Raw genomic sequence first — 24,445 nt, 5'->3', positions numbered from 1 at the left:
CTGGGCAGTGTAACTCCAGGAGTACAGTAAACACTGTGTCTGGGCAGTGTAACTCCAGGAGTACAGTAAACACTGTCTCTGGGCAGTGTAACTCCAGGAGTACAGTAAACACTGTCTCTGGGCAGTGTAACACCAGGAGTACAGTAAACACTGTCTCTGCGCAGTGTAACTCCAGGAGTACAGTAAACACTGTCTGGGCAGTGTAACTCCCGGAGTACAGTAAACACTGTGTCTGGGCAGTGTAACTCCAGGAGTACAGTAAACACTGTCCCTGGGCAGTGTAACTCCAGGAGTACAGTAAACACTGTCTGGGCAGTGTAACTCCAGGAGTACAGTAAACACTGTGTCTGGGCAGTGTAACTCCAGGAATACAGTAAACACTGTCTGGGCAGTGTAACTCCAGGAGTACAGTATACACTGTCTCTGGGCAGTGTAACTCCAGGAGTACAGTAAACACTGTCCCTGGGCAGTGTAACTCCAGGAGTACATTAAACACTGTCTGGGCAGTGTAACTCCAGGAGTTCAGTAAACACTGTCTGCGCAGTGTAACTCCAGGAGTACAGTAAACACTGGGTAGTGTAACTCCAGGAGTACAGTAAACACTGTGTCTGGGCAGTGTAATTCCAGGAGTACAGTAAACACTGTCTCTGGGCAGTGTAACTCCAGGAGTACAATAAACACTGTCTCTGAGCAGTGTAACTCCAGGAGTACAGTAAACACTCTCTCTGGGCAGTGTAACTCCAGCAGTTCAGTAAATACTGTCTCTGGGCAGTGTTACTCCAGGAGTACAGTAAACACTGTCTCTGGGCAGTGTTACTCCAGGAGTACAGTAAACACTGTCTCTGGGCAGTGTAACTCCAGGAGTACAGTTAACACTGTCTCTGGGCAGTGTAACTCCAGGAGTACAGTAAACACTGTGTCTGGGCAGTGTGACTCCAGGAGTACAGTAAACACTGTGTCTGGGCAGTGTAACTCCAGGAGTACAGTAAACACTGTCTCTGGGCAGTGTAACTCCAGGAGTACAGTAAACACTGTCTCTGGGCAGTGTAACTCAAGGAGTACAGAATACACTGTCTCTGGGCAGTGTAACTCCAGGAGTACAGTAAACACTGTCTCTGGGCAATGTATATCCAGGAGTACAGTAAACACTGTTCCTCGGCAGTGTAACTCCAGGAGTACAGTAAACACTGTTCCTGGGCAGTGTAACTCCAGGAGTACAGTAAACACTGTCTGGGCAGTGTAACTCCAGGAGTACAGTAAACACTGTCTGGGCAGTGTAACTCCAGGAGTACAGTAAACAGTGGGCAGTGTAACTCCAGGAGTACAGTAAACACTGTCTGGGCAGTGTAACTCCAGGAGTACAGTAAACAATGTCTCTGGGCAGTGTAACTCCAGGAGTGCAGTAAACACTGTGTCTGGGCAGTGTAACTCCAGGAGTACAGTAAACACTGTGTCTGGGCAGTGTAACTCCAGGAGTACAGTAAACACTGTCTGGGCAGTGTAACTCCAGGAGTACAGTAAACACTGTGTCTGGGCAGTGTAACTCCAGGAGTGCAGTAAACACTGTCTCTGGGCAGTGTAACTCCAGGAGTACAGTAAACACTGTCTCTGGGCAGTGTAACTCCAGGAGTACAGTAAACACTGTGTCTGGGCAGTGTAACTCCAGGAGTACAGTAAACACTGTGTATGGGCAGTGTAACTCCAGGAGTACAGTAAACACTGTGTCTGGGCAGTTTTACTCCAGGAGTACAGTAAACACTGTCTCTGTGCAGTGTAACTCCAGGAGTACAGTAAACACTGTCTGGGCCGTGTAACTCCCGGAGTACAGTAAACACTGTCTCTGGGCCGTGTAACTCCAGGAGTACAGTAAACACTGTCCCTGGGCAGTGTAACTCCAGGAGTACAATAAACACTGTTCCTGGGCAGTGTAACTCCAGGAGTACATTAAACACTGTCTCTGCGCAGTGTAACTCCAGGAGTACAGTAAACACTGTCTGGGCAGTGTAACTCCAGGAGTACAGTAAACACTGTGTCTGGGCAGTGTAACTCCAGGAGTACAGTAAACACTGTCCCTCGGCAGTGTAACTCCAGGAGTACAGTAAACACTGTCTGGGCAGTGTAACTCCAGGAGTACAGTAAACACTGTCTCTGGGCAGTGTAACTCCAGGAGTACAGTAAACACTGGGCAGTGTAACTCCAGGAGTACAGTAAACACTGTGTCTGGGCAGTGTAACTCCAGGAGTGCAGTAAACACTGGGCAGTGTAACTCCAGGAGTACAGTTAACACTGTGTCTGGGCAGTGTAACCCCAGGAGTACAGTAAACACTGGGCAGTGTAACTCCAGGAGTACAGTAAACACTGTCCCTGGGCAGTGTATCTCCAGGAGTGCAGTAAACACTGTCTGGGCAGTGTAACTCCAGGAGTACAGTAAACACTGTCTCAGGGCAGTGTAACTCCAGTAGTGCAGTAAACACTGTCTCTGGGCAGTGTAACTCCAGGAGTACAGTAAACACTGTGTATGGGCAGTGTAACTCCAGGAGTACAGTAAACACTGTCTCTGGGCAGCGTAACTCCAGGAGTACAGTAAACACTGTCTCTGGGCAGTGTAACTCCAGGAGTACAGTAAACACTCTCAGGGCAGTGTAACTCACGGAGTATAGTAAACACTGTGTCTGGCAGTGTAACTCCAGGAGTACAGTAAACACTGTCTCTGGGCAGTGTAACTCCAGGATTACAGTAAACACTGTCTGGGCAGTGTAACTCCAGGAGTACAGTAAACACTGTCTGGGCAGTGTAACTCCAGGAGTACAGTAAACACTGTCTGGGCAGTTTATCTCCAGGAGTACAGTAAACACTGTGTCTGGGCAGTGTAACTCCAGGAGTACAGTAAACACTGTTCCTGGGCAGTGTCACTCCAGGAGTACAGTAAACACTGTCTCTGGGCATTGTAACTCCAGGAGTACAGTAAACACTGTCTCTGGGCAGCCTAACACCAGGAGTACAGTAAACACTGTGTCTGGGCAGTGTAACTCCAGGAGTACAGTAAACACTGTCTGGGCAGTGTAACTCCAGGAGTACAGTAAACACTGTGTCTGGGCAGTGTAACTCCAGGAGTACAGTAAACACTGTCCCTGGGCAGTGTAACTCCAGGAGTACAGTAAACACTGTGTCTCGGCAGTGTAACTCCAGGAGTACAGTAAACACTGTCTCTGGGCAGTGTAACTCCAGGAGTACAGTACACACTGTCTCTGGGCAGTGTAACTCCAGGAGTACAGTAAACACTGTCTGTGCAGTGTATCTCCAGGAGTACAGTAAACACTGTGTCTGGGCAGTGTAACTCCAGGAGTACAGTAAACACTGTGTCTGGGCAGTGTAACTCCAGGAGTACAGTAAACACTGTCTCTGGGCAGTGTAACTCCAGGAGTACAGTAAACTCTGTCTGGGCAGTGTACTCCAGGAGTACAGTAAACACTGTCTGGGCAGTGTAACTCCAGGAGTACAGTAAATACTGTCTCTGGGCAGTGTAACTCCAGGAGTACAGTAAACACTGTCTGGGCAGTTTAACTCCAGGAGTACAGTAAACACTGTCTGGGCAGTGTAACTCCAGGAGTACAGTAAACTCTGTCTGGGCAGTGTAACTCCCGCAGTACAGTAAACACTGTCCCTGGGCAGTGTAACTACTGGAGTACAGTAAACACTGTGTCTGGGCAGTTTAACTCCTGGAGTACAGTATACACTCTCTGGGCAGTGTAACTCCAGGAGTACAGTAAACTCTGTCTGGGCAGTGTAACTCCAGGAGTACAGTGAACACTGTGTCTGGGCAGTGTAACTCCTGGAGTACAGTAAACACTGTCTCTGGGCAGTGTAACTCCAGGAGTACAGTAAACACTGTCCCTGGGCAGTGTAACTCCAGGAGTACAGTAAACACTGTCTCTGGGCAGTGTAACTCCAGGAGTACAGTAAACACTGTCTCTTGGCAGTGTAACTCCAGGAGTACAGTAAACACTGTGTCTGGGCAGTGTAACTCCAGGAGTGCAGTACACACTGGGCAGTGTAACTCCAGGAGTACAGTAAACACTGTGTCTGGGCAGTGTAACTCCAGGAGTACAGTAAACACTGGGCAGTGTAACTCCAGGAGTACAGTAAACACTGTTTCTGGGCAGTGTAACTCCAGGAGTGCAATAAACACTGTGTCTGGGCAGTGTAACTCCAGGAGTACAGTAAACACTGTCTGGGCAGTGTAACTCCAGGAGTACAGTAAACACTGTGTCTGGGCAGTGTAACTCCAGGAGTACAGTAAAAACTGTCTCTGGGCAGTGTAACTCCAGGAGTACAGTAAACACTGTCTCCGGGCAGTGTAACTTCAGGAGTGCAGTAAACACTGTCTCTGGGCAGTGTCATTCCAGGAGTACAGTAAACACTGTCTCTGCGCAGTGTATCTCCAGGAGTACAGTAAAGACTGTCTCTGGGCAGTGTAACTCCAGGAGTACAGTAAACACTGGGCAGTGTAACTCCAGGAGTACAGTAAACACTGTCTCTGGGCAGTGTAACTCCAGGAGTACAGTAAAGACTGTCTCTGGGCAGTGTAACTCCAGGAGTACAGTAAACACTGTGTCTGGGCAGTGTAACTCCAGGAGTACAGTAAACACTGTGTCTGGGCAGTGTAACTCCAGGAGTACAGTAAACACTGTGTCTGGGCAGTGTAACTCCAGGAGTACAGTAAACACTGTCTCTGGGCAGTGTAACTCCAGGAGTACAGTAAACACTGTCTCTGGGCAGTTTAACTCCTGGAGTACAGTATACACTGTCTGGGCAGTGTAACTCCAGGAGTACAGTAAACTCTGTCTGGGCAGTGTAACTCCAGGAGTACAGTGAACACTGTGTCTGGGCAGTGTAACTCCTGGAGTACAGTAAACACTGTCTCTGGGCAGTGTAACTCCAGGAGTACAGTAAACACTGTCCCTGGGCAGTGTAACTCCAGGAGTACAGTAAACACTGTCTCTGGGCAGTGTAACTCCAGGAGTACAGTAAACACTGTCTCTTGGCAGTGTAACTCCAGGAGTACAGTAAACACTGTGTCTGGGCAGTGTAACTCCAGGAGTGCAGTACACACTGGGCAGTGTAACTCCAGGAGTACAGTAAACACTGTGTCTGGGCAGTGTAACTCCAGGAGTACAGTAAACACTGGGCAGTGTAACTCCAGGAGTACAGTAAACACTGTTTCTGGGCAGTGTAACTCCAGGAGTGCAGTAAACACTGTGTCTGGGCAGTGTAACTCCAGGAGTACAGTAAACACTGTCTGGGCAGTGTAACTCCAGGAGTACAGTAAACACTGTGTCTGGGCAGTGTAACTCCAGGAGTACAGTAAAAACTGTCTCTGGGCAGTGTAACTCCAGGAGTACAGTAAACACTGTCTCCGGGCAGTGTAACTTCAGGAGTGCAGTAAACACTGTCTCTGGGCAGTGTCATTCCAGGAGTACAGTAAACACTGTCTCTGCGCAGTGTATCTCCAGGAGTACAGTAAAGACTGTCTCTGGGCAGTGTAACTCCAGGAGTACAGTAAACACTGGGCAGTGTAACTCCAGGAGTACAGTAAACACTGTCTCTGGGCAGTGTAACTCCAGGAGTACAGTAAAGACTGTCTCTGGGCAGTGTAACTCCAGGAGTACAGTAAACACTGTGTCTGGGCAGTGTAACTCCAGGAGTACAGTAAACACTGTGTCTGGGCAGTGTAACTCCAGGAGTACAGTAAACACTGTGTCTGGGCAGTGTAACTCCAGGAGTACAGTAAACACTGTCTCTGGGCAGTGTAACTCCAGGAGTACAGTAAACACTGTCTCTGGGCAGTGTAACACCAGGAGTACAGTAAACACTGTCTCTGCGCAGTGTAACTCCAGGAGTACAGTAAACACTGTCTGGGCAGTGTAACTCCCGGAGTACAGTAAACACTGTGTCTGGGCAGTGTAACTCCAGGAGTACAGTAAACACTGTCCCTGGGCAGTGTAACTCCAGGAGTACAGTAAACACTGTCTGGGCAGTGTAACTCCAGGAGTACAGTAAACACTGTGTCTGGGCAGTGTAACTCCAGGAATACAGTAAACACTGTCTGGGCAGTGTAACTCCAGGAGTACAGTATACACTGTCTCTGGGCAGTGTAACTCCAGGAGTACAGTAAACACTGTCCCTGGGCAGTGTAACTCCAGGAGTACATTAAACACTGTCTGGGCAGTGTAACTCCAGGAGTACAGTAAACACTGTCTGCGCAGTGTAACTCCAGGAGTACAGTAAACACTGGGTAGTGTAACTCCAGGAGTACAGTAAACACTGTGTCTGGGCAGTGTAATTCCAGGAGTACAGTAAACACTGTCTCTGGGCAGTGTAACTCCAGGAGTACAATAAACACTGTCTCTGGGCAGTGTAACTCCAGGAGTACAGTAAACACTGTCTCTGGGCAGTGTAACTCCAGGAGTACAGTAAACTCTGTCTGGGCAGTGTACTCCAGGAGTACAGTAAACACTGTCTGGGCAGTGTAACTCCAGGAGTACAGTAAATACTGTCTCTGGGCAGTGTAACTCCAGGAGTACAGTAAACACTGTCTGGGCAGTTTAACTCCAGGAGTACAGTAAACACTGTCTGGGCAGTGTAACTCCAGGAGTACAGTAAACTCTGTCTGGGCAGTGTAACTCCCGCAGTACAGTAAACACTGTCCCTGGGCAGTGTAACTCCTGGAGTACAGTAAACACTGTGTCTGGGCAGTTTAACTCCTGGAGTACAGTATACACTGTCTGGGCAGTGTAACTCCAGGAGTACAGTAAACTCTGTCTGGGCAGTGTAACTCCAGGAGTACAGTGAACACTGTGTCTGGGCAGTGTAACTCCTGGAGTACAGTAAACACTGTCTCTGGGCAGTGTAACTCCAGGAGTACAGTAAACACTGTCCCTGGGCAGTGTAACTCCAGGAGTACAGTAAACACTGTCTCTGGGCAGTGTAACTCCAGGAGTACAGTAAACACTGTCTCTTGGCAGTGTAACTCCAGGAGTACAGTAAACACTGTGTCTGGGCAGTGTAACTCCAGGAGTGCAGTACACACTGGGCAGTGTAACTCCAGGAGTACAGTAAACACTGTGTCTGGGCAGTGTAACTCCAGGAGTACAGTAAACACTGGGCAGTGTAACTCCAGGAGTACAGTAAACACTGTTTCTGGGCAGTGTAACTCCAGGAGTGCAGTAAACACTGTGTCTGGGCAGTGTAACTCCAGGAGTACAGTAAACACTGTCTGGGCAGTGTAACTCCAGGAGTACAGTAAACACTGTGTCTGGGCAGTGTAACTCCAGGAGTACAGTAAAAACTGTCTCTGGGCAGTGTAACTCCAGGAGTACAGTAAACACTGTCTCCGGGCAGTGTAACTTCAGGAGTGCAGTAAACACTGTCTCTGGGCAGTGTCATTCCAGGAGTACAGTAAACACTGTCTCTGCGCAGTGTATCTCCAGGAGTACAGTAAAGACTGTCTCTGGGCAGTGTAACTCCAGGAGTACAGTAAACACTGGGCAGTGTAACTCCAGGAGTACAGTAAACACTGTCTCTGGGCAGTGTAACTCCAGGAGTACAGTAAAGACTGTCTCTGGGCAGTGTAACTCCAGGAGTACAGTAAACACTGTGTCTGGGCAGTGTAACTCCAGGAGTACAGTAAACACTGTGTCTGGGCAGTGTAACTCCAGGAGTACAGTAAACACTGTGTCTGGGCAGTGTAACTCCAGGAGTACAGTAAACACTGTCTCTGGGCAGTGTAACTCCAGGAGTACAGTAAACACTGTCTCTGGGCAGTTTAACTCCTGGAGTACAGTATACACTGTCTGGGCAGTGTAACTCCAGGAGTACAGTAAACTCTGTCTGGGCAGTGTAACTCCAGGAGTACAGTGAACACTGTGTCTGGGCAGTGTAACTCCTGGAGTACAGTAAACACTGTCTCTGGGCAGTGTAACTCCAGGAGTACAGTAAACACTGTCCCTGGGCAGTGTAACTCCAGGAGTACAGTAAACACTGTCTCTGGGCAGTGTTACTCCAGGAGTACAGTAAACACTGTCTCTTGGCAGTGTAACTCCAGGAGTACAGTAAACACTGTGTCTGGGCAGTGTAACTCCAGGAGTGCAGTACACACTGGGCAGTGTAACTCCAGGAGTACAGTAAACACTGTGTCTGGGCAGTGTAACTCCAGGAGTACAGTAAACACTGGGCAGTGTAACTCCAGGAGTACAGTAAACACTGTTTCTGGGCAGTGTAACTCCAGGAGTACAGTAAACTCTGTCTGGGCAGTGTACTCCAGGAGTACAGTAAACACTGTCTGGGCAGTGTAACTCCAGGAGTACAGTAAATACTGTCTCTGGGCAGTGTAACTCCAGGAGTACAGTAAACACTGTCTGGGCAGTTTAACTCCAGGAGTACAGTAAACACTGTCTGGGCAGTGTAACTCCAGGAGTACAGTAAACTCTGTCTGGGCAGTGTAACTCCCGCAGTACAGTAAACACTGTCCCTGGGCAGTGTAACTCCTGGAGTACAGTAAACACTGTGTCTGGGCAGTTTAACTCCTGGAGTACAGTATACACTGTCTGGGCAGTGTAACTCCAGGAGTACAGTAAACTCTGTCTGGGCAGTGTAACTCCAGGAGTACAGTGAACACTGTGTCTGGGCAGTGTAACTCCTGGAGTACAGTAAACACTGTCTCTGGGCAGTGTAACTCCAGGAGTACAGTAAACACTGTCCCTGGGCAGTGTAACTCCAGGAGTACAGTAAACACTGTCTCTGGGCAGTGTAACTCCAGGAGTACAGTAAACACTGTCTCTTGGCAGTGTAACTCCAGGAGTACAGTAAACACTGTGTCTGGGCAGTGTAACTCCAGGAGTGCAGTACACACTGGGCAGTGTAACTCCAGGAGTACAGTAAACACTGTGTCTGAGCAGTGTAACTCCAGGAGTACAGTAAACACTGGGCAGTGTAACTCCAGGAGTACAGTAAACACTGTTTCTGGGCAGTGTAACTCCAGGAGTGCAGTAAACACTGTGTCTGGGCAGTGTAACTCCAGGAGTACAGTAAACACTGTCTGGGCAGTGTAACTCCAGGAGTACAGTAAACACTGTGTCTGGGCAGTGTAACTCCAGGAGTACAGTAAAAACTGTCTCTGGGCAGTGTAACTCCAGGAGTACAGTAAACACTGTCTCCGGGCAGTGTAACTTCAGGAGTGCAGTAAACACTGTCTCTGGGCAGTGTCATTCCAGGAGTACAGTAAACACTGTCTCTGCGCAGTGTATCTCCAGGAGTACAGTAAAGACTGTCTCTGGGCAGTGTAACTCCAGGAGTACAGTAAACACTGGGCAGTGTAACTCCAGGAGTACAGTAAACACTGTCTCTGGGCAGTGTAACTCCAGGAGTACAGTAAAGACTGTCTCTGGGCAGTGTAACTCCAGGAGTACAGTAAACACTGTGTCTGGGCAGTGTAACTCCAGGAGTACAGTAAACACTGTGTCTGGGCAGTGTAACTCCAGGAGTACAGTAAACACTGTGTCTGGGCAGTGTAACTCCAGGAGTACAGTAAACACTGTCTCTGGGCAGTGTAACTCCAGGAGTACAGTAAACACTGTCTCTGGGCAGTTTAACTCCTGGAGTACAGTATACACTGTCTGGGCAGTGTAACTCCAGGAGTACAGTAAACTCTGTCTGGGCAGTGTAACTCCAGGAGTACAGTGAACACTGTGTCTGGGCAGTGTAACTCCTGGAGTACAGTAAACACTGTCTCTGGGCAGTGTAACTCCAGGAGTACAGTAAACACTGTCCCTGGGCAGTGTAACTCCAGGAGTACAGTAAACACTGTCTCTGGGCAGTGTAACTCCAGGAGTACAGTAAACACTGTCTCTTGGCAGTGTAACTCCAGGAGTACAGTAAACACTGTGTCTGGGCAGTGTAACTCCAGGAGTGCAGTACACACTGGGCAGTGTAACTCCAGGAGTACAGTAAACACTGTGTCTGGGCAGTGTAACTCCAGGAGTACAGTAAACACTGGGCAGTGTAACTCCAGGAGTACAGTAAACACTGTTTCTGGGCAGTGTAACTCCAGGAGTGCAGTAAACACTGTGTCTGGGCAGTGTAACTCCAGGAGTACAGTAAACACTGTCTGGGCAGTGTAACTCCAGGAGTACAGTAAACACTGTGTCTGGGCAGTGTAACTCCAGGAGTACAGTAAAAACTGTCTCTGGGCAGTGTAACTCCAGGAGTACAGTAAACACTGTCTCCGGGCAGTGTAACTTCAGGAGTGCAGTAAACACTGTCTCTGGGCAGTGTCATTCCAGGAGTACAGTAAACACTGTCTCTGCGCAGTGTATCTCCAGGAGTACAGTAAAGACTGTCTCTGGGCAGTGTAACTCCAGGAGTACAGTAAACACTGGGCAGTGTAACTCCAGGAGTACAGTAAACACTGTCTCTGGGCAGTGTAACTCCAGGAGTACAGTAAAGACTGTCTCTGGGCAGTGTAACTCCAGGAGTACAGTAAACACTGTGTCTGGGCAGTGTAACTCCAGGAGTACAGTAAACACTGTGTCTGGGCAGTGTAACTCCAGGAGTACAGTAAACACTGTGTCTGGGCAGTGTAACTCCAGGAGTACAGTAAACACTGTCTCTGGGCAGTGTAACTCCAGGAGTACAGTAAACACTGTCTCTGGGCAGTGTAACACCAGGAGTACAGTAAACACTGTCTCTGCGCAGTGTAACTCCAGGAGTACAGTAAACACTGTCTGGGCAGTGTAACTCCCGGAGTACAGTAAACACTGTGTCTGGGCAGTGTAACTCCAGGAGTACAGTAAACACTGTCCCTGGGCAGTGTAACTCCAGGAGTACAGTAAACACTGTCTGGGCAGTGTAACTCCAGGAGTACAGTAAACACTGTGTCTGGGCAGTGTAACTCCAGGAATACAGTAAACACTGTCTGGGCAGTGTAACTCCAGGAGTACAGTATACACTGTCTCTGGGCAGTGTAACTCCAGGAGTACAGTAAACACTGTCCCTGGGCAGTGTAACTCCAGGAGTACATTAAACACTGTCTGGGCAGTGTAACTCCAGGAGTACAGTAAACACTGTCTGCGCAGTGTAACTCCAGGAGTACAGTAAACACTGGGTAGTGTAACTCCAGGAGTACAGTAAACACTGTGTCTGGGCAGTGTAATTCCAGGAGTACAGTAAACACTGTCTCTGGGCAGTGTAACTCCAGGAGTACAATAAACACTGTCTCTGGGCAGTGTAACTCCAGGAGTACAGTAAACACTCTCTCTGGGCAGTGTAACTCCAGCAGTTCAGTAAATACTGTCTCTGGGCAGTGTTACTCCAGGAGTACAGTAAACACTGTCTCTTGGCAGTGTTACTCCAGGAGTACAGTAAACACTGTGTCTGGGCAGTGTAACTCCAGGAGTACAGTTAACACTGTCTCTGGGCAGTGTAACTCCAGGAGTACAGTAAACACTGTGTCTGGGCAGTGTGACTCCAGGAGTACAGTAAACACTGTGTCTGGGCAGTGTAACTCCAGGAGTACAGTAAACACTGTCTCTGGGCAGTGTAACTCCAGGAGTACAGAATACACTGTCTCTGGGCAGTGTAACTCCAGGAGTACAGTAAACACTGTCTCTGGGCAATGTATATCCAGGAGTACAGTAAACACTGTTCCTCGGCAGTGTAACTCCAGGAGTACAGTAAACACTGTTCCTGGGCAGTGTAACTCCAGGAGTACAGTAAACACTGTCTGGGCAGTGTAACTCCAGGAGTACAGTAAACACTGTCTGGGCAGTGTAACTCCAGGAGTACAGTAAACAGTGGGCAGTGTAACTCCAGGAGTACAGTAAACACTGTCTGGGCAGTGTAACTCCAGGAGTACAGTAAACACTGTGTCTGGGTAGTGTAACTCCAGGAGTGCAGTAAACACTGTGTCTGGGCAGTGTAACTCCAGGAGTACAGTAAACACTGTGTCTGGGCAGTGTAACTCCAGGAGTACAGTAAACACTGTCTGGGCAGTGTAACTCCAGGAGTACAGTAAACACTGTGTCTGGGCAGTGTAACTCCAGGAGTGCAGTAAACACTGTCTCTGGGCAGTGTAACTCCAGGAGTACAGTAAACACTGTCTCTGGGCAGTGTAACTCCAGGAGTACAGTAAAAACTGTCTCTGGGCAGTGTAACTCCAGGAGTACATTAAACACTGTGTATGGGCAGTGTAACTCCAGGAGTACAGTAAACACTGTGTCTGGGCAGTTTTACTCCAGGAGTACAGTAAACACTGTCTCTGTGCAGTGTAACTCCAGGAGTACAGTAAACACTGTCTGGGCCGTGTAACTCCCGGAGTACAGTAAACACTGTCTCTGGGCCGTGTAACTCCAGGAGTACAGTAAACACTGTCCCTGGGCAGTGTAACTCCAGGAGTACAATAAACACTGTTCCTGGGCAGTGTAACTCCAGGAGTACATTAAACACTGTCTCTGCGCAGTGTAACTCCAGGAGTACAGTAAACACTGTCTGGGCAGTGTAACTCCAGGAGTACAGTAAACACTGTGTCTGGGCAGTGTAACTCCAGGAGTACAGTAAACACTGTCCCTCGGCAGTGTAACTCCAGGAGTACAGTAAACACTGTCTGGGCAGTGTAACTCCAGGAGTACAGTAAACACTGTCTCTGGGCAGTGTAACTCCAGGAGTACAGTAAACACTGGGCAGTGTAACTCCAGGAGTACAGTAAACACTGTGTCTGGGCAGTGTAACTCCAGGAGTGCAGTAAACACTGGGCAGTGTAACTCCAGGAGTACAGTTAACACTGTGTCTGGGCAGTGTAACCGCAGGAGTACAGTAAACACTGGGCAGTGTAACTCCAGGAGTACAGTAAACACTGTCCCTGGGCAGTGTATCTCCAGGAGTGCAGTAAACACTGTCTGGGCAGTGTAACTCCAGGAGTACAGTAAACACTGTCTCAGGGCAGTGTAACTCCAGTAGTGCAGTAAACACTGTCTCTGGGCAGTGTAACTCCAGGAGTACAGTAAACACTGTGTATGGGCAGTGTAACTCCAGGAGTACAGTAAACACTGTCTCTGGGCAGCGTAACTCCAGGAGTACAGTAAACACTGTCTCTGGGCAGTGTAACTCCAGGAGTACAGTAAACACTCTCAGGGCAGTGTAACTCACGGAGTATAGTAAACACTGTGTCTGGCAGTGTAACTCCAGGAGTACAGTAAACACTGTCTCTGGGCAGTGTAACTCCAGGATTACAGTAAACACTGTCTGGGCAGTGTAACTCCAGGAGTACAGTAAACACTGTCTGGGCAGTGTAACTCCAGGAGTACAGTAAACACTGTCTGGGCAGTTTATCTCCAGGAGTACAGTAAACACTGTGTCTGGGCAGTGTTACTCCAGGAGTACAGTAAACACTGTGTCTGGGCAGTGTAACTCCAGGAGTACAGTTAACACTGTCTCTGGGCAGTGTAACTCCAGGAGTACAGTAAACACTGTGTCTGGGCAGTGTGACTCCAGGAGTACAGTAAACACTGTGTCTGGGCAGTGTAACTCCAGGAGTACAGTAAACACTGTCTCTGGGCAGTGTAACTCCAGGAGTACAGTAAACACTGTCTCTGGGCAGTGTAACTCCAGGAGTACAGAATACACTGTCTCTGGGCAGTGTAACTCCAGGAGTACAGTAAACACTGTCTCTGGGCAATGTATATCCAGGAGTACAGTAAACACTGTTCCTCGGCAGTGTAACTCCAGGAGTACAGTAAACACTGTTCCTGGGCAGTGTAACTCCAGGAGTACAGTAAACACTGTCTGGGCAGTGTAACTCCAGGAGTACAGTAAACACTGTCTGGGCAGTGTAACTCCAGGAGTACAGTAAACAGTGGGCAGTGTAACTCCAGGAGTACAGTAAACACTGTCTGGGCAGTGTAACTCCAGGAGTACAGTAAACACTGTGTCTGGGCAGTGTAACTCCAGGAGTGCAGTAAACACTGTGTCTGGGCAGTGTAACTCCAGGAGTACAGTAAACACTGTGTCTGGGCAGTGTAACTCCAGGAGTACAGTAAACACTGTCTGGGCAGTGTAACTCCAGGAGTACAGTAAACACTGTGTCTGGGCAGTGTAACTCCAGGAGTGCAGTAAACACTGTCTCTGGGCAGTGTAACTCCAGGAGTACAGTAAACACTGTCTCTGGGCAGTGTAACTCCAGGAGTACAGTAAAAACTGTCTCTGGGCAGTGTAACTCCAGGAGTACAGTAAACACTGTGTATGGGCAGTGTAACTCCAGGAGTACAGTAAACACTGTGTCTGGGCAGTTTTACTCCAGGAGTACAGTAAACACTGTCTCTGTGCAGTGTAACTCCAGGAGTACAGTAAACACTGTCTGGGCCGTGTAACTCCCGGAGTACAGTAAACACTGTCTCTGGGCCGTGTAACTCCAGGAGTACAGTAAACACTGTCCCTGGGCAGTGTAACTCCAGGAGTACAATAAACACTGTTCCTGGGCAGTGTAACTCCAGGAGTACATTAAACACTGTCTCTGCGCAGTGTAACTCCAGGAGTACAGTAAACACTGTCTGGGCAGTGTAACTCCAGGAGTACAGTAAACACTGTGTCTGGGCAGTGTAACTCCAGGAGTACAGTAAACACTGTCCCTCGGCAGTGTAACTCCAGGAGTACAGTAAACACTGTCTGGGCAGTGTAACTCCAGGAGTACAGTAAACACTGTCTCTGGGCAGTGTAACTCCAGGAGTACAGTAAACACTGGGCAGTGTAACTCCAGGAGTACAGTAAACACTGTGTCTGGGCAGTGTAACTCCAGGAGTGCAGTAAACACTGGGCAGTGTAACTCCAGGAGTACAGTTAACACTGTGTCTGGGCAGTGTAACCGCAGGAGTACAGTAAACACTGGGCAGTGTAACTCCAGGAGTACAGTAAACACTGTCCCTGGGCAGTGTATCTCCAGGAGTGCAGTAAACACTGTCTGGGCAGTGTAACTCCAGGAGTACAGTAAACACTGTCTCAGGGCAGTGTAACTCCAGTAGTGCAGTAAACACTGTCTCTGGGCAGTGTAACTCCAGGAGTACAGTAAACACTGTGTATGGGCAGTGTAACTCCAGGAGTACAGTAAACACTGTCTCTGGGCAGCGTAACTCCAGGAGTACAGTAAACACTGTCTCTGGGCAGTGTAACTCCAGGAGTACAGTAAACACTCTCAGGGCAGTGTAACTCACGGAGTATAGTAAACACTGTGTCTGGCAGTGTAACTCCAGGAGTACAGTAAACACTGTCTCTGGGCAGTGTAACTCCAGGATTACAGTAAACACTGTCTGGGCAGTGTAACTCCAGGAGTACAGTAAACACTGTCTGGGCAGTGTAACTCCAGGAGTACAGTAAACACTGTCTGGGCAGTTTATCTCCAGGAGTACAGTAAACACTGTGTCTGGGCAGTGTAACTCCAGGAGTACAGTAAACACTGTTCCTGGGCAGTGTCACTCCAGGAGTACAGTAAACACTGTCTCTGGGCATTGTAACTCCAGGAGTACAGTAAACACTGTCTCTGGGCAGCGTAACACCAGGAGTACAGTAAACACTGTGTCTGGGCAGTGTAACTCCAGGAGTACAGTAAACACTGTCTGGGCAGTGTAACTCCAGGAGTACAGTAAACACTGTGTCTGGGCAGTGTAACTCCAGGAGTACAGTAAACACTGTCCCTGGGCAGTGTAACTCCAGGAGTACAGTAAACACTGTGTCTGGGCAGTGTAACTCCAGGAGTACAGTAAACACTGTGTCTGGGCAGTGTAACTCCAGGAGTACAGTACACACTGTCTCTGGGCAGTGTAACTCCAGGAGTACAGTAAACACTGTCTCTGGGCAGTGTAACTCCAGGAGTACAGTAAACATCTGTGTCTGGGCAGTGTAACTCCAGGAGTACAGTAAACACTGTGTCTGGGCAGTGTAACTCCAGGAGTACAGTAAACACTGTCTCTGGGCAGTGTAACTCCAGGAGTACAGTAAACTCTGTCTGGGCAGTGTACTCCAGGAGTACAGTAAACACTGTCTGGGCAGTGTAACTCCAGGAGTACAGTAAGCACTGTGTCTGGGCAGTGTAACTCCAGGAGTACAGTAAACACTGTGTCTGTGCAGTGTAACTCCAGTAGTACAGTAAACACTGTCTCTGGGCAGTGTAACTCCAGGAGCGTATCCTCTGGTTCCTGGATTCTCTCAGCTACTAACAGCGATGTGTAAACTCATAACATTAATCCTCTGTTTTGTAATTTTTGTGCTGGTCAGGAACTCTATTCCAATGTACAAAATGACATCTTTTGAACATGAGCTTTGTTACTGTCTGGTCTAATAAAACATACCCTCGTGTTTGTTGCAGTGCAATTACTACAGACACCCCCCTCCTCTCTCCTCTATCCTGTGCCAAATGTTTGAACCACGTGCCATTGTGTAAACCCACCTGTAGCATCCCACCTGTAACATCCCACCTGTAACATCCCACCTGTAACATCCCACCTCTAACATCCCACCTCTAACATCCCACCTGTAACATCTCACCTGTAACATCCCGCCTGTAACATCCCACCTAGAACATCACACCTGTAACATCCCACCTGTAACACCTCACCTGTAACACCTCACCTGTAACATCCCACCTGTAACATCCCACCTGTAACATCCCACCTGTAACACCTCACCTGTAACATCCCACCTGTAACATCCCACCTGTAGCATCCCACCTGTAACACCTCACCTGTAACATCCCACCTGTAACATCTTACCTGTAACATCCCACCTGTAGCATCCCACCTGTAACATCCCACCTGTAACATCCCATCTGTAACATCCCACCTGTAACATCCCACCTGTAACATCCTACCTGTAACATCCCACTGTAACACCTCACCTGTAACATCCCACCTGTAACACCTCACCTGTAACATCCCACCTGTAACATCACACCTGTAACATCCTACCTGTAACATCCCACTGTAACACCTCACCTGTAACATCCCACCTGTAACATCCCACCTGTAACATCCCACCTGTAACATCCCGCCTGTAACATCCCACCTAGAACATCACACCTGTAACATCCCACCTGTAACACCTCACCTGTAACACCTCACCTGTAACATCCCACCTGTAACATCCCACCTGTAACATCCCACCTGTAACACCTCACCTGTAACATCCCACCTGTAACATCCCACCTGTAGCATCCCACCTGTAACACCTCACCTGTAACATCCCACCTGTAACATCTTACCTGTAACATCCCACCTGTAGCATCCCACCTGTAACATCCCACCTGTAACATCCCATCTGTAACATCCCATCTGTAACATCCCACCTGTAACATCCCACCTGTAACATCCTACCTGTAACATCCCACTGTAACACCTCACCTGTAACATCCCACCTGTAACACCTCACCTGTAACATCCCACCTGTAACATCACACCTGTAACATCCTACCTGTAACATCCCACTGTAACACCTCACCTGTAACATCCCACCTGTAACATCCCACCTGTAACATCCCACCTGTAACATCACACCTTGCCACCAGCAATTGCCATGTTTGATTGTTTGTAAATACGCCCACAAAGGATCAGCTGATCAAAGTTCAACACACAATTCAGAAATACGCCCCTATCCCAGAGTGAGATTTAATATCAATTTAATTTAATTTAATTAAAGAGGATCGCAGTGTGTAGCTCTCGTGTGCCTCCAAGTCAGAAGGTTGTGGATTCAATTCCCGCTCCAGAGGCTTGAGCACAATAATTTAGGCTGACACTCCCAGTGCAGGTACCGAGGGAGTGCTGCACTGTCAGAGGTGCCACCTTCCATAAAGGCATTAAACTGAGCTCCCATCTACCCTTACAGGTGGACGTAAAATAATTCCACCATTTTGAAGATGAGCAGGAGAGTTCTGCCTGGTGTCCAGGCAAATATTTATCCCTCAGCCAACGTCACTTGAGAAAAACACTATCTGGCCACTTATCTCATTGCCGTTTCTGGGAGCTTGCCGTGTGCAAATTGGCTCCATCTTTCCTACATTACAGCAGTGACTGCACTTCAGAAAAGTACTCCATTGTCTGTAAAGCGCTTTAGGGCGTCCGGAGGTGGTGAATGGGGCCGAATAAACGCAAATCTGTGCCTTTGTTTTTGCACTGGTCGGCGTGTTCAAGCACTGTACCCCTGACACATACAAGAAATGTACGGTCGAGTTTTTAAGCAGCCTGCAGTGGAGCATCAGGTGTCAAACAAAGATAAATAAACTCCCCTTTCCAGAGGAAAAAAATACTTAAAGTGGTTAAATCAGTCTGTTGTTATTACCAACAACAGGAGAGTGTAATATTTGTTCCATTAAGGGAGGCACATGTGGAACATAAATGCTAGCACAGACCTGTTGGGCCGAATAGCCAGCTTCTATAAGATTCTATGCAAGCTCTTCTTATGTTCAATTTGTCGAGTGCGTTCTCAGTAAAGGAATGAAACCTTGCTTTGCAGGCACGAGCTGCTGGAAGAGGCATGTCGTCAAGGTCTTCCGTTCGCTTCCTGGGATGGGCCCACCGTTGTCGCTTGGCTTGAGGTGAAGAGATCTCATTTCCGTCCCTGTTTCTAATCTCGGAGAGAAGGGGAGGGCAGGCGTTGGCAGGAGCTGAGCACTTTGCATTTGAAAGGAGCTCCCCCAACCCCCGTTTTTAAAAAAAAAATGATAATTCACCCTCGAGATGTGGGCTTCGTTGGCCGGGCCGGCATTTATTACCCATCCCTAATTGCCCTTGAGAAGGTGGTGGTGGTGAGCTGCCTTCTTGAGCCGCTGCAGTCCCATCTGGTAAACGGGCTCCCACCGGGCCACAAGGGAGGGACTTATAGGATTTTATAAGAAATAAGAGCGGGCGTAGGCCATTCAGCCCCTCGAGCCTGTTCCGCCAGCCAGTGAGATCATGGCTGATCTGATTGTGGCCTTAACTCCACTTTCCTGTCTGACACCCCCCCCCCCCCCAACCCCCCAATAACCCTTGACCCCCCTTGTCGATCAAAAATCAGTCTTGAGTGTATCCGATGAGCCAGCCTCCCCTGCTCTCCGGGGTAGAGAACTCCATAGACTAACGACTCTATGAGAAAAGAAATTCCTCCTCATCTCCATCTTAAATGGGAAAGTCCTTATTTTGAAATTGTGCCTCCACTGGATTCCCCCCCAAGGGAAAGCGTCCCCTCAACACCTTGACCCAGCGACGGTGAAAGGATGGCGATCGATGCCCAAGTCAGGGCGCCGTGTGACCTATAAGAACGTAGGCCGGGATTTTCTGTGCCCGCTGGGGTCGGGCGTGTTCGGGCGGCCTGAGCGGACAATATGGCGAGGCTATGGGCCAAGCGCTGGTCAATGGGTGTTTCTCGCGTGTCGGTGCAGACTCGATGGGCTGAAGGGCCTCTTCTGCACTCTGTGATTCTGTGAAGGCCAAAAAGCGGCTTCACGACTACACGAAACCAATTTGTCATCGTCCGCTCCGCCCGCCGCCAACGGGCCACATTTCCCGCCACAGGACATCAGGAACCTCATTTTAATACATTTGCATATAAGCCCAGCCCATCCCCGGAATCGCCCCCCCCCCCCCTCCCCCACCCCGGTGAATTGTCCGGAGGTCGGCGTGTTTCACGACAGCATATTAAAAGCTGTGCACTTGGCGGGCTGAGCTTTCTGGGGAAGTCGGAGGTGAGTACACAGTAAAGCTGAGGAGCGCTCGTTCGAGTCGCCTGTTGGACTTCAAGGTTGAGGCGTGTTGGGCGGGGGGGAGGGGTGAGGGCTGCCCTGCGGCTGAAGGTAGCGCACAAGCTACCGGGGTGGGGGGTGTGGGCGAGGGAAGCGGCCACACATTCGGGAAACCTTGTGCAGCTGAGACAGTTCAGGCGCAGCCACATTGATATGATTGGAGTCGGGCCTCTAGTTTATCTGCCCACTCAAGCAATGCAGAGGCATCAAAGTGCTACCAAGTGCTCCAGAGCTTTTCACCCCTTGGGCACAGACTGCAAACTAATGAGCGTTTTAGTGGATGGCAGGACTGTTGGACAACTGGGCACATTGTACAATCTGTTTCCTAAATCTGACCATGGAGCAGTCACTGTTGGAGGTGCTCACACCCCCTGTGCACTGTCAGCACCCCGGTTTGGTCCAGTCTCCCCCATGGTTCAAGCTAACAGTGCAGCCTTGCAGTGTGGGTTAAGAGAATGCCTGAGCCTGAGCTGAGAGCACAGCCTGCAGTCCAATGGGCAAAACTGCTGCCAATCGGTCAGGTGGAGTGGGACGGAGGTGGGTGAGGTTTCGGGCAGCCATGCAACGCACTAATCTCTGGCCATCCAAGTGGTGGCCAACACTCTCCGGGATGCATTAAGGGGCCTTCACACTTAACCAAGAGAGGTTCTTAGTGCACCCAAACTAACCCACACATCTCTCTGTACTTTGTCCTGCAGGAGGAGTACATCAGGATCGTGGAGCCTGGTGAGCTAGCTATATGCCCTCGTGGCACACACACAGCGAAGACATTGGAGGAGAGAGTGACTGAGGCTCCTGGCTGTGCAGAGGGAGGAGCAGCACCCTCAGGAACAAGGGGCAGCTGGGGCTCCTGCACACACCGCCCGAGACCCACAGCGAGTCATCGCTGGTCGGCCAAGAACCAGTGTCGTCAAAGACTGTACATGTCAAGGGATCTGGTCACACACATCTGCCAGTTACTGCAGGATTTGGCGCCATGGGGACATGGAGGGCATCCGCTGCCCGTGGCTGTGAAAGTAACAGTGGCGCTCGATTGCTGCGCCAGTGGCTCCTTTCAGGGCTCCACAGGTGACCTCTGTGAGATTTCACAATCCGCCACCCGCAAATGTATCCCTGAGGTCACGGATGCCATCTTTGCCAGGGCACACAACTTTATGCATTTCACCCGGGACCAGGACAACCAGGATGCAAGAGCGATTGGATTCACCCAGATCTCGGGTTTCCCACAGGTGAAGGGTGTGATCAACTGCACTCACATAGCGCCCAGATCTCCATCCAACACACGGTCAATTATATCAACCACAAGAGATTCCATTCACTGAACGGGCAGCTGGTGCACGCCCACCAGAAACACATCCTGCAGGTCTGCGCACGGTTTCCAGGTAGTATCCACAGCTCCTACATTCAGTCGGTCACAGATCCCTGACGTCTTCCAGGGTCCACAGAGGCTGCAGGGATGGCTCCTCGGGGACAAGGGCTACCCGCAGAGGACGTGGCTGATGACACCCGTGCAGCAGCCTCAGACTGCAGCAGAGCGACACTATAATGAGGCTCATGCTGCAGCTCACAACTTGGGGGAGCAGACCATCGGGATGCTGAAGATGAGGCTCCGGTGCCTGGATCTGTCTGGTGGAGCCCTGCAATACAATCCACAGAGGGTGTCACACATCATCGTCGTCTGCTGCGCCCTTTACAACCTGGCACTGCAATGGGGAGAGGAGCTGGCTGAGGAGGAGATGAGGAGTTGGAGGTCTCCTCTGATGAGGAAGATGTCGACAGGGATGAGGGTGAGGAGGTGTTTGAAGGCGATGATGTTGGGGATGAGGCCCTCACATTGGCTAGATGTGGCACGCGCGCTCTGATGACCCTCATAGCTGCTACGTTTGTGGAGGATGATGCCAACATGCAGTGAGGATACCCTCACATTACATCTATGAACGTTTAACTCCAGCCTGGCTTATGGCAGCACACATACCCTTTGTGAGAATGCTGCTGTCATGGAGACGCTGTGGAGGCCCTAATAGTCGCTCAATTGACAGGAGGATGATGACGACATGCAGTGAGGACACTCCATAGATCTTCACATAGCCTCTGAGAATGTCTGACTCCTGTCTGGCTGAGGGCAGCTCACTTGCGCTCTGTGATCAGGGTCAAATCATAGAGATGCAGCTATGAAACTTTTAAAGCATCTGATCCTTTGTCCACCTTCAGCACCCGAGCCCTTCAGGTGTACAGTGTCACTGGTCACAGATGCTGAAGAGATGGGGGCCAGCCCCACCTTAAAGGTGCTGAGAGCCACACAGAGAGAATGAGGGAACTCTGTGGTGCCTGTCCACTACATTCTGGCAGCAATGACCAGCACCGTCGAGGTGCAGGCATCAGTAATGTGTCCAGGGAGTGTGAGGCCGGACCATCACTTTGGTCTGAAGGCTGCACAGAGCACAGGGGAGAGGCCCTGGACTGAGACACCTGCCTTTACCTTGTGCAGAAAGGTTTCACATCTGAGTGACAAGAACACTGCTCATCAGAACAAGGAGCCATAGGCAGGGAGACATTCTTGGGAGTTTATTGACAATAGTGAACATTATGTACAAGCGATTAACACCCGTGCCCAGGCTGTGCAACTACATCTTCTTAACTTCTCTAACCCTGCCACTAGGTCTTGGTGCTCTCCGGACATCCACAGCGGAGGTGGGGGCAGCCTACTGACTGCCACACCCTGCCTGTGATGACTTTGGCGGGCATCCTCCGGAGGACCGAGACCTGGAGGGCCCTGGCCTGCTTTCAGGGTCCTGCTGTTTGGCAATGGCACCCGCCTCGGCCTGTGGAGCTGGAGCTGCTGAGATCACAGGAAGAGGGGACCAGATGGGCCAGGCACTCCTGGAATCAGCTGGATGGATGGCCCCAGGGGTGGGGTGGGGGAGGGGGGGTTGGTTTGGGGTTGGGGGGGGTGGGGCTACACTTGCTGATTGTCCTCCCTATGGGTACCCCTGGCTGACTCTTTGAGGAGCAGGGGTAGCTGGAGTGAGATTGAGCTGCCCGGCACCCCTCTCTCGTGCACACTGTTGGAGGCCGACTATGATGTCAGTGATGGAGTTCAGCCCGTGCAGCAGCACAGGACCGATATCCTGGACCAAGGTCTCCATGGCAGCCGCCATCCTACCAGTGTTGACCTCAGTGCATTGGCATGCCGGCGCTATCACCTCAGACTGAAGGCGGACAGACTCCTCCATCGTGCCTTGCAAACTGAGGAGTGCAGCGGACATCCCTTCCTGATGTTCCCGAGTTTGTCTTTGCAGCTCCAGCAACTGTGACATGACCGAGTCCAGAGGCTCCTCATCTGACTCAGACTCAGCTAATTTCTGGCCTCCAGCAGCTCCTCCGAGTGCCGGGGACCTGGGAAGTCCCTGTCTCCGCCTGCAGTGGATCAGACAGTGCGATGTGCTCACCAGATTGTGATCCCGAGGTTATTCTAAAGCTAGGTCCCACCGCGGTGTGTGTCTCTGCGCTGGCGGAGGGTGTAGGTGAGCGCTGTGACGGGACTTCAGGGAGGCTGCCTCCAGATGCCTCTTCAGAGGTGTCTTCGGGGCTTGATTGGAGCCCTGGGTCATGGACTCTGTCAGCTGTTTCCCAGATGTGCCTGCGGAAGCAAGGAGAGATAATTGATGCATGGCAGTGGCCTGCGAAACAGGACACATCACTCACAGGATGGTTGTCTGATGGATGTTGCACTGCTGGATCCTCACTTGGTTGAGCAGCGCCGACCTCACCGTCAGCACAGGACCGGTCCCGGTCATCGCCGGCCAGCTGGATGGCTCTGTTTTCAAAGTCCATGAGGACCTTAACTTCAGGCATTCCTCCAATGGGCTGCGACCTCTCCCTCTTGTTGTCTGCCAGCTTGTCCTGCATGAATAAAGATGGAGAGAGTGTAAGCAGGATGCCTGCCAGGCCAGATGGTAAGTATGCCTGGCATGTGTGGGTGGTGAGTGGTCTCACAGACGGGATAAGGACAATGACGGTGAGTGTAAGAGAGTGAATGGTGATGTCCCTTGAACAGGTAGTGAGTGAGGGCTCTGTGGATGTGTGATGGCAGAACAGAGGAGATCATTCATCCTCTTTTGGCACTGGGTGACTGTCCTCTTTTGTAGGGCGTTGGCGCTGACCACCACTGCCACCGCTTCCCAAGCAGGATTGGTGATGTTGCTGCCCATCCTGCAGCCAGAGTGGGGGTAGCGGACGAGCCTCCATTGTGTGCAAAGGGCACTCGAGGGACGTGTCACTGAACCTGGGGGCTGCAGTCTTTTTGCTTTTCAGGGTCATGTCTCCTGTGCAGCAATCGTGGGCTGGAAGCACTGAGAGATGTGTGTGCAACTGGACTTTAAATATGGCGCCCAGCGTGATGAAGCGGCGAGGAGATGGTGTGGCAGGCGAATAAGAGCCCATCCACCGTGGAAATGGCGTGTTTCCCAGGAATGCATAATTAATGCGGCGGGTGTGGGACGCTACGGTGTGTAAAGCCGCTATTGTGGCCAGCAATGTTTTACCTGCCCGCCACCACACTTAGTGCAAATCTGGGACAACTCCACCCATAGGAACAGCACTTTCCAAACCCACAACCACTACCATCTAGAA

The 24,445-nt window shown here is 50.2% G+C and overlaps 1 protein-coding gene across 6 annotated transcripts in view; it reads left to right on the top strand.

Annotated features, from left to right (window-relative positions):
* LOC144669379 (liprin-alpha-3-like) overlaps window positions 1-24,445 on the top strand; it is a 206,040-nt gene that overhangs the window by 154,654 nt on the left and 26,941 nt on the right. For all 6 annotated transcript variants that reach the window (XM_078531767.1, XM_078531768.1, XM_078531765.1 and 3 more), the window contains one exon: window positions 18,547-18,628. In XM_078531767.1, coding sequence (XP_078387893.1) covers window positions 18,547-18,628 — 82 coding nt within the window. The remainder of the gene's footprint in view (window positions 1-18,546; window positions 18,629-24,445) is intronic.

The sequence above is a fragment of the Cetorhinus maximus genome, chromosome 29 (assembly GCF_964194155.1).
Source record: "Cetorhinus maximus chromosome 29, sCetMax3.hap1.1, whole genome shotgun sequence".
NCBI classification, from domain to species: domain Eukaryota; kingdom Metazoa; phylum Chordata; class Chondrichthyes; order Lamniformes; family Cetorhinidae; genus Cetorhinus; species Cetorhinus maximus.
This window is presented reverse-complemented; position numbering and strand designations above follow the sequence as displayed.